Here is a 10,597-nt window from a genome sequence, read left to right as displayed (position 1 = left end):
CCATTAAATGTAGCTAACTTAGCCAAGTATGGTGGCGCTTGCTTGTAATCCTAGGACTTGGGAGATGAAGGCAGGAAGGCAAGGAATTCGAGATCATCCTTGGCTACATAGTGAGTTTAAGACCAGCCAGGACAGCATGAGACCCTGTCTCAAAAAAGAAATGAAACAGTACCTCAGCTAACTATCTAAATATAATTCTAGTTATTTCTCGTGGTATACTGCTGAGAGAGAAGTGTCAACACACAGAATTATAGACTCACTATAATCTCAGCACTACCAAAAGATGCTCAGAAAAGACAGACAGGCAGTACATTGGCAGTTGTCTCTGGGGCTTGGCATTTAGGGCTGTACCTTGCAGGCTTCATATATCCCCATAGCTCCTGTGTTTTTAAAAATGAGCTTGAGTGGTTCTTATAATCCATAGAATATTTAAAAGTGGTATTTAAATTTTTTATTACACTTATTTATTTTGCATGTGCATGGGGAGGCACACTTATATGCAGTGGTGGTCAAGGACGACTTGTGGTAGTCAGTTCTGTCCCTCTACTATGTGTGTCCCAGGGAGTGAACTCAAGTCTTCTGCTTTGGAGACAAGTACCCTTAACCTCCGAGGCATTGCAACAGCCCATTAAGACTCATCTTTATCTGTAAAATGGGAGTATCATCTCGATCAGGATGGTTGCCAGTAAGGTAAGATGAGATGAACTATGTGATTCTAGTCCATAAATCGGGAAATCAACAATGAATGTGTCGTAATTTATATTCATCTCTACGGTGGTCTCTGTTGTGTGGGTTACCATTTCTCCCAAAAAGGGAGTATAAAAATCTCTTAGCTTTGCAAATGCCTTCAGCCAGCATTGTGCTCTGAGAAGGCAGTGAGTAAGCTGTGACCGTGGTTCTCCTGCCATAGTGTCTACTTCTGTGAAATATCATCATCATAAAAATTAATGACTGATGTGTCATTAATTATGTATTTTATCTTGTAAATGATCACTAGTAATTTGTGGGATACTGGATGTTATTAATTTGTCATATCACATGGATTTTTTAAAAAAAGATTTATTATTTTTATTTGTGTGTGTGTGTGTGTGTGTGTGTGTGTGCCATGTGAATACAGCCCTTGCTGTGGCCAGAAGAGGGCGTCAGATTCCCCCCTCTCCAAGCTGGAATTACAGGTGAAAGCTCAACCAACACAGGTAGAACCAAACTTGGATTCTCTGAAAGAACAGTGTAAAGTTTTAACTTTGGGGGCTGGAGAGATGGCTCAGTGGTTAAGAGCACTGACTGCTCTTCCAGAGGTCCTGAGTTCAAATCCCAGCAACCACATGGTGGCTCACAACCATCCGTATTGAGATTTGATGCCCTCTTCTGGTGTGTCTGAAGACAGCTACAGTGTACTCATAAGTAAAATAAATAAATCTTTAAAAAAAAAAAGTTTTAACTTTGGAGCCATCACATCAGCTTCACATTAACTAATAACTGATATTTCTCAATGACAGTGAAATCGCTGGCATTTGCACATTTTATAATTTGTGACATATATACATTTTCTTACAGCCTTACAGAAAAGATAATACTTCCAGCTTTTAGAGGAAGAAAATCATGTAACAAATGCCAAGTCAATATGTGGCTTGAGCAAAAAATAAAAGTTACTCCTTAAGCAATGTCATGAATGATGAAGTACTTAAATATCCCTTCCCACATATGTACATGACGTTATTACATCCTAACACATTTACAGGCTCTGTGCACACTCTCCACATGCTCATGGTGGCTTGTATCATATTATCCATAAATTCCCCAAAGCTCAAGAGCACCTTTGCTAGGGGTATTACCATTTTTTTTTGAATAACATTGCCACATAGAATGTTCTAGAATGCTCATCTGTCACTGCTTAGAGAGCTGGTACTTGAATAATCTGTAGAGTCAACTGCTGATCTTCCTCCTAGCTCTTGTCTAATCCTTAAAGCACACAGCCAGGTCCTCACCTTTTAGGAAGGAATAGTGGACTTCAGCGTTGGCTCCCCGATCAGCATCCACAGCTCGGACCTGCAGTAGCTCTGTACCAGGGGCGGTGGTGTCAGGAACATTTGCCTCATAACGAGGTTGAGTGAAGTGAGGTGAGTGGAGATTTCCATCCTCCACATGAATGGTAACCCACACGAAGTTCCTCTTGATGGGCATCTCTTGGTCTCGTACCTAAACAGGGTTCAGAAGAGTATGCAGCAAACAGAATTGAAGGAGGTAGGGTCAGAGTCAGATGAAAAAGACAGAATGCTAATGAACAGGCTACTGAATTTCTGTGGACTCCTTTAAGTCTTTCTTCAATCTATGCTTTTTATATAAATGCTTCATTATCAATCGTTTGGCCTAGCTGTTCCTATAGATACTCCACTTTAGGAGAAAGGCATAACAAGAAGAATCTAGCAGGCCTCAGACTGAGTTCTTTAAGGTATTAACCCGTTCAAGTGTTCTATATAGATTTGGGAAAGACTGAACTAAATGAAGTCAAAGGGCTGCCTTGGTGGTGGGATGCCTCAAATCCTTCAGTGTACACTAATATTGCCCAAGGATGATAAGTGAGCATGTGAGAATCCTGACTCCAGTGGGCTGGAGAGATAGCTCAGTGGTTAAGAGCACTGACTGTTCTTTCTGAGGTCCTGAGTTCAATTCCCAGCAATCACATGGTGGCTCACAAGCATATGTAATGGGATCCAATGCTCTCTTCTGGTGTGTCTAAAGACAATTACAGTGTACTCATATAAATAAAATAAATAAATCTAAAAATAAAAAATTCTGACTCTAAAACAGATGGTCAAATCCTGACTCCAGCTTTCTCATAAATAACTGCATGGTAGTTAGCAATTTTTTTCTTCTTCTGAGGGCCTCAGGTATAGAAAAGAGGAATGTGCATGGCCAGAGGGGGGATAGTTAGGGAATGTAGGTTGTAAAGTTCAGGGTGACTCTCACTCTCAGAGTCACAGAAGCACAGGGCCCAGATAGAAAGTCCTCCTCAAATGTTAGATCCCACAGGCTTGCTTACTTGACTCTTGTCCTTGCCTTGGGCTGGAGGGTCTCTGGGTCCCTCCCAAGTCTGACAATACATGAATCTACAGGGCAACCCTAAAACCACAAAGTGGACAAAGATCTGTTGTAGATATTTGGGGTGAGTCCAGAGAAACCTAGAAGCCAACTACTCTACCTGTATCTTCACTCCAGGTATCCCTTTGAGGAGGTGCCTCTGGCCAGACATGAAATATTACACCTCTGCCCCAGGGTTTACGTTGTGACTGTCTACATACCTGCCTCCTCGGGAATCAGCATGTCCACTCTATCTACATGCAAGCCCACTGTGATTTAAATGTGAAATGACCCCGTAGGCACACGTGTTTGAACACTAGATTGGGAAGTTTATGGGAGCTTTAAGAGGTGAAGGCTTATTGGAGAAGGTGGGTCATTGAGAGTGGGACTTGAGGCTTTACATATTGCCCTCACTTCCTGTTCACTCTGTTTCCTGAGTGTGGATGACTATGAGCAGCCAACCTCCTGATTCTGCTGCCATGTCTTCTCCGCCATAATGGACTGAAGTCTTCTGGAATTTTCTCTATGAAGTTGCTTTTGTCATGGTGTTTCAATACAGCAATGAGAAAGTAACTAAGATTCCAGTCCTTTTCTGTTCCTGTGTTTACTTACCATAATTGTCAGAATGTGCTGAGAAGGCCTGGGGTGCATGTCCAGTGTCCCCACTGTCACCAACACTCCACTGCTTGGATCCAGCTGGAAGAGGTTGGCACTTCCAGGGTCCTGGCTGCTGTGGATGGTATAGATAAGACCCTTGCCATGGTCTTGATCTGTGGCCTGGACTCGGAGGAGTTCAACCCCAGGCAGTGTGTCCTGGGGGACCTTGACTTCATAGTGATCCTGCAGGAACTGAGGCCGGTGGTGGTTGATGTTGGCAATCATAAAGATGTGGACCTGGGCAGGGGGACAAGAAGCAAAGAGGCAAATTGTGACCTACAATGGGACAGGAATGGTATTTGCTGGAACTGCATGGTCCCATCCACGCTGGCAGTGTCTGGAACGCAGCTGCCTTTCTAGACAGTAAATAGCTACTGAGGTATTTCAAACTAACAAGTATTCAGATACCAGATTTCCCAGTAGATTTTTTTTTTGAGACAGGGTTTCTATGCAGCCCTGGCTGTCATAGAATTTGCTCTGTAGACCAGCTAGCCTCAAATTCAGAGATCCACCTGCCTCTGTTTCTTGAATGCCTGGATTAAAGGCACATACCATTATGTCCAGCTTGCCATTGATTGTGTATGTGTGTGTGTGTGTGTGTGTGTGTGTTGGACATGGTGTTGCTCACCTATTACTCCAGTATATGGGAGTCTATATGCAGAATCACTATGTAGTCTTGGGCTACATGGTGAGTTCTAGGCCAACCTGGTCTACAGAGTAAGTCCCTGAGGTGGTTAGTGTTGTCAACTTGATACAAATGAGAATCGGCTGGAAAGGAACTCCTGAGGTTGTTGTCTAGATTAGTTGTCCTGTAGACATATCTGTGAGAGATTTTCTTGATTGTATTAATTAAGATAGAAAGACCCATCCAATGCTGCACCATGCCCTAGGTAAGGGATCCTGAACTATACAATAGTAGGGAAAGCAAGCAAACTCTAGCATGCATGTGTTAATCCATTGCTTTTTACTCTTGACTTGGATATAATGTGAACAGCTGCTTCAAGTTCCTGCAGCCTGAATTCCCTGCCCTGAAGAACTATAACCTGGGACTTCGAGCCAAATCAACCCTTTCTTTCTTAAGTTGCTTTTGTCAGAGTATCTTATCACAGCAATAGCCAGAGACCCTGTCTCAAAAAACAGAACAATTTCATTGGGCTATTTCTTCAAGCAAAATGTGTAAAATCCCAGTATCTGAACCGGCTTTACTTTACAACAGTCAGAGCAGAAGTTGAGAGCCCCATGACACGTCATTCCTCATCCCCACTGAAGCTTTTTGGGAAGACTATCTTTAATTAAAACTGTTTGCATAAATTCTATCACTGTACGGAGATGTAGAACAGGAAGGGGGAGACTGGTACCCAGAACTTAGATTCCAACCTCAGTATTCTTTAAGGAATCTCACATCAATAGAAAGCCTTTGATAGCCTTACTCCAAGTTCTCCTCTGATCTCCTCCCAAGTCAGGGGCTCTTAACTAAGTCCTCTCACCTGGGTGGCAATGGTGTGGAACCCATCTGTCACCTCCACAGTCAAGTTATAGCTTGACTTTCTCCTTGTGTCAAGAGGTCTGGCTATCACGATGCTCCCTGTGGTCTTCTCAATGTCAAAGTCCATGTCCTTATCCCCATCTGGAGGAGGGTAAGAGCAGGTATGATGTCAGTGACTTAGGCAGCTATAGGCCAACCTGAATTTGGCCACAGACCTAGAACACTTGGTAAGTGGCAACCTTGGCTGACTTTGGCTGACATGTCTATGGGTGACCAACAAAGAGCTAAACCAGAGGGTCTAAGACTGTTCCGGAATGGTAGCTTTCTGGTGACAGACTGGAGTATATTTCCTTGGGAGACCAAAAAGATGTTATACTATTTGCCCAATTACCAAACAATCTAGAGAAACATAGGTCTGTGAGGGCCAAAGAGTCCTGTGGGAAAAACAAAAGCTGCTGTAGAATGTATTCTACTTCTGGGATTTATATGACTTGAACATGTAGTGTGCCTGCCCACAGGCTCATTATTTGAATGCCTGGTCCTCAGACGGTAGTACTCTTTTGGGAGGATGTGGAAAAATAGGAGCTGAGTCCTTGGGAGAATTCCTGGGTACTTCTTGGTCAAGTTGAGGTCTGGCAGATGTGTTTCTTGTCCCAATGTCCCAGAAAACCAGGGAAGAGATGATCAGAAGAAGAAAGTGAGGGGCTATGATGGAGCATGTCCTTAAGAGGGATAGGGTATTGCATCAGGTGGGGATATAAAAATAGGGGAATTTGTTCTTCTTGGTCCTCACCTGAGATGTGAAACCAGAAGAGGCCAGGTCGTCCCTCTACACTGATGACTCCCACCATGTGGTTCACAGGGTCTGTCTCCATGACTGTAAAGCTATAGTGGGACTCATCAAAGGACAGTGGGATGGAGGATGGCCGAGGCTGGGGAATCCATTCGATGTGTAGCCGGACACTGGCGGAGAGTGCTGGCTGCCCACTGTCTGTTGCCTTGATCTGAGAAAATACCAAAATCCCAGTGAGTCATCGTGGAAGTGGCCTTCTACTCACTCACCCACTGGACACACACTTGAAAAATGATGATCAGACAGGAGCTCTGTTGGTTATTAGGCAAACACTTGTAGCCTACATTCTAGAATCTCTTGTTAGGTGGAAAAACAGAACAACAATAAACTGGGACAGTTAATATTGGTTGCCAACTTGACTGGTGTGGTGGTTTGAATGAGAAACAACTGCTTTTGGTTCAGATACTTGAACACTTGGTCCTTGGTAGACAGCACCATTTGAGGAGGTTGTGGAACCTTTAGGAGATGCAGCCTTGCTGGAGAAAGTATGTCACTGAGGATGGGCTTTATCATTTTGTCCTACTTCCTGTTCTGTCTCCCTTTGCTTCCTGTGTGTGGATGGCATGTGATTTCTCTGCTTCCTGCTTCTACTGGCTTTCTGCCATTATGAACTCTATCCCTCTGGAACCATAAACTAAAATGAACCCTTTCTTCCTAAAGTTGCTTTTGGTCGTGGTATTTTATCACAGAGATAGAAGTAACTAATGCAATTCCATTGGGGAATTTCTAGGAGTTTAGTAAACCAGGCCCTTGGGCGTATCTGTGATAGCATTTCAAGGATAGATTAGATTGCAAGGGTGCAGACTTAATTAATGGGTCAGTCATGCCTTAGTCCCCACCTGAATCTTTTTTTCTCAGCTCCCTGGTCAGCCATAAAGTGAATGCTTTTTTTCTACCACATGATACTACTGCCATAATGTTTACCCAAATGGGCATGGCCAAGTAGTCATAGACAGGACCCTCTAGAAATGTGAGCTCAAATAAATCTTTCCTCCCATAAGCTGCTCCTGTCAGGGATGTGATCACAGTGATGAGAAGGACTCCCAAAGAAAGCCACTATATCTTACTGCATAGTAATTCCTAAGTTGGGTTTTATACTCAGAGGTAGTGTATCACTGTCAACAAACACAAACATAACGAGTCAGATTCACTGAGCTCTGGTATGATCTGTCGTCACCCTGAGAGCACTGTGTGCAGACTAATCCTCACTGTAGCCCTGGGAGACATACTACAGCAATTTATTTCCCCTTTGTCGGCAGAAACGGGGACTCCAGGTTTATCCCCTGAGTGCATACCCTGAGTCACGTGACCCATCAGCAACAAGGCTGGGCTTTAGTTTAGTGGTGTGGTATGAGAACTCATGATCTGCCTTTTGACACACTGGCATCTTAGCCTCAGATCACAGAGATTCAAAAGACTTCAGACAATGGCTTGTCTGAAGAAAGGAAGTCCAGGTCAGTGTCTCCAGACAGAAGCTGCTGTCCATGGTCTATTTCTCAGAGATAATTCCTTTATTTCTGCTCATGATCCTCAGAAGCCTTTGCCTCCGCTCTCCTCAAGCTTCTCAAGGTGACTGGATGCTTGTGTAGGAATGGCTGGAAACTTCTGGGTTAGATGTGCAGCTTGACGCACAAAATAAAATCCAGGGTGCCGGAAATGCACCAAGACAGGTTCAGAATGAGGAGTTACTCTGCAAAGGCAGTGGTGACTGGCCACAGCCCCGAGGGTGTGATATATCAGACAGGCCATTTTCACCTGAAATGGGTCAGGGTTTTTAAATGAATTTTAGGGCTTGGGGATGTGGCTCAGTGGTAGAACACTTGCCTAACAGATGCCATATGGGTGAAAACCCAGGTCCTGGGTGATAGAGAGATGGATCAGCAGTTAAAAGCACCTGCTATTCTTTCAGAAGACCTGAGTTCAGTTCTCAGCATCTATGTCAGATAGTTCACAACAGTCTGGAACTCCAGCTCTGGAGACATCAGCTGCTTCAAGCCTCCACAAGTGTGTACACTTCCACACATGTACACATACTTTTTGGAAAAGAAAAATAGACTGTGAACAGGGAAGCATGCCTTTAATCCCAGCACTTAGGAGCCAAGAGATAGGTGAATCTCTGTAATTCCCAGCCAGCTTAGTCTACTTAGTGACTTCCTGGCTAGCCAAACCTACATAGTAAGACCCTGTATAAAAATTATAATTAAAAACAAAGTTAATAAATCTTTAAAAAAATATCCAACAGGTCTATCTTGATTCTGAGACCATGGTTAATTTTGCTAAATTGTTATTTGTCAGAACAGGGGATTTCAGGGGCCTTTATTGTCCTCAGAAAGAGAAGCCTACAGTCCACAGTTCTGCCTCCCTGGGTAAAAGTGGAGGCTTCCTGGTTCTCCAAGGGAAGACAAAGAATGCGATCTCTCTCCTCTTGTGTCTTCACAGAAATTTACCATCTGGGACAATTCTTCTACAGATAACCCCTAGGCCTTCCTCACCTGCTTCACCCTGTTATGATCTAGAGATGGTTTGAGCATGTCCCTCAAAGCTTCATGCACTGCAAACTGGGTTCCCAATAAAGCAGTGCTGAGGTTGGGAAGTCTTTCTCAAGAGGTGGAATCTGGGGGGTTGGAGGGAAGACTCAGCAGTTAAGAGCACTGGCTGCTATTCCAGAGGACCTGGTTCCAGTCTCAGCACCCACGTGAAAGCTCACAACCATCTGTGACTCTAGTTTTAAGGGATCCAATAACCTCTTATGGCCTCCATAGCATCAGGCATGCACATGGTACACACACATACATGTAGGCAAAACACCTATACATACAGAATAAACTAATAAATAAACTTTTTATTAGGAGGCAGAGTCAAGGGGCTGAGGAGATGGCTCAGTCGGTAAAGCGCCTGCCTTTAAAGCACAGGAACTGAATCCCTAGGAGCTATTAAAAACATCTGGGTGCACTGATGACTATTTGTAATCCCAGTGCTGGGGTGACAAACACAGGTGAATCACAGGCTCAGTGACTGCCAGCCTAGCCTACCTGTTGAGGCCCAGGTCAGTGAAAGAGTGTGTCACACACACAAAAAGATGGTGCCTAAAGATTAATAGTACATGCATACCTACATAAGTGAATGCTACTACACAAGAGAACACATGTATACACACACACTTGTATGCATACACACAAGAAATGGAGTTTAGTGATGGTCTTTTTAGGTGCAGCTCTCAGGAATGGATGAATGATGTTCCAGCACAACAGGCTGTGAGTATCTCTCAGGAGTGAGCCTGCCTCCCTCCTCTACCTCCTTATAAGCTAAAACACACAGACAGATGGATAGACAGGCAGACACATGCATGCACACATGTACACACACAAGAAAGAAATAAAAGAGAAAAAGAAAGGAAAATCACCAGCTGCTTCTGCCCTCTAGCTGGGCAGCCCTTCAACCACTCACCGTTAGGATGTTGTACTCTCCGGCTGCAAAGGTGCTGCTAGAAGATACAACTCCTGTGACAGGGTCGATTCTGAAGCTCTCCTCATCACTCTCCTCAATGATATAGGTGATGCTGCCATTGAGACCTTCATCTGGATCTGAAGCCACCAGCCTATACACAGGCTCCGGGGAGAGAGGGCTTAGTCTTTCCGAAAGGCGGACATTAAAGAGCTTGTGGGAGAACACGGGTGGGTTGTCATTGACATCCAAGATGCACACCACCACCCTGGAGGTGGACCTTAGTGGAGGGTCCCCGTTGTCCTGCACAGTCACCTGTAGACAAATGGTGTGTGAGCTCCTGTGCTGCCACTGTGAAGCAGTGTCTAGAAGTACCACAGTCCTACCATGGCTCACACCATGTGAGAGCTGGTTGCTGTTACTGCCACAATCTGACCTTGGAGCAGCAAGAACAGAAAGGAACCACAGAGAACCAGAAGTCACTGCCATGAAAACCTGGCCTTCACATGGAGGATGCTGGGCCTCTTCCTATGATTGCCAGAAGCTGTGTTCTCCACTTAGGTTAGAAAGCATTATTGCAGGAATGGGTGAAACCTGGGTCAGACCTGCTGCCCTATACCCAAAATAAACTCTGGCTTGCCAGGACCCAGTCATCTGACGCAGTCATAGTGCTGAGGGAATGGTATGAGACAAGTCATTCCCACTCACATTACCTCAGAGGCTGAAGTGTGGCTCAGTGGTACAGCACTTGCCTAGCATGCATGAGGCTCTGGGCTTGATCCTCACACTGCACATGAAAGCAGCCGTTTAGAACTTCTAGAGCAGGGTTTCCCGACCTTCCTGATGCTGCTGTCCTTTAATACATACAGTTTCTCACACCGTGGTTACCCCAACCATAAAATTATGCCATTGCTACTTCATACTGTAATTTTGCAATTGTTATGAATTGTGATGTAAATGTCTGTGTTTCCAATAGTCTTAGGCGACCCCTGTTGGGGGTTGTAACCCACAGGTTGAGAACCAGTGTCCTAGACTTTAAAGATTACTGAACTTGGGAACTTGAGGACATTTTTGTT

General features: G+C 44.4%; 1 protein-coding gene across 1 annotated transcript in view; it reads right to left on the bottom strand.

Moving 5' to 3' along the window:
- Positions 1-10,597, bottom strand: part of Fat2 (FAT atypical cadherin 2) — an 85,528-nt gene that overhangs the window by 36,312 nt on the left and 38,619 nt on the right. Inside the window, exons 5-9 of the mRNA XM_028775944.1 lie at positions 9,525-9,836; positions 6,018-6,228; positions 5,226-5,365; positions 3,694-3,975; positions 1,989-2,199 (exon numbers count right to left, since the gene is read on the bottom strand). Coding sequence (XP_028631777.1) covers positions 1,989-2,199; positions 3,694-3,975; positions 5,226-5,365; positions 6,018-6,228; positions 9,525-9,836 — 1,156 coding nt within the window. The remainder of the gene's footprint in view (positions 1-1,988; positions 2,200-3,693; positions 3,976-5,225; positions 5,366-6,017; positions 6,229-9,524; positions 9,837-10,597) is intronic.

This window comes from Grammomys surdaster, unplaced genomic scaffold (genome assembly GCF_004785775.1).
Source record: "Grammomys surdaster isolate TR1022 unplaced genomic scaffold, NIH_TR_1.0 262, whole genome shotgun sequence".
NCBI classification, from domain to species: Eukaryota; Metazoa; Chordata; class Mammalia; order Rodentia; family Muridae; genus Grammomys; species Grammomys surdaster.
The sequence above is the reverse complement of the archived record's forward strand: the minus strand, read 5'-3'. Positions and strand labels throughout refer to the sequence as shown.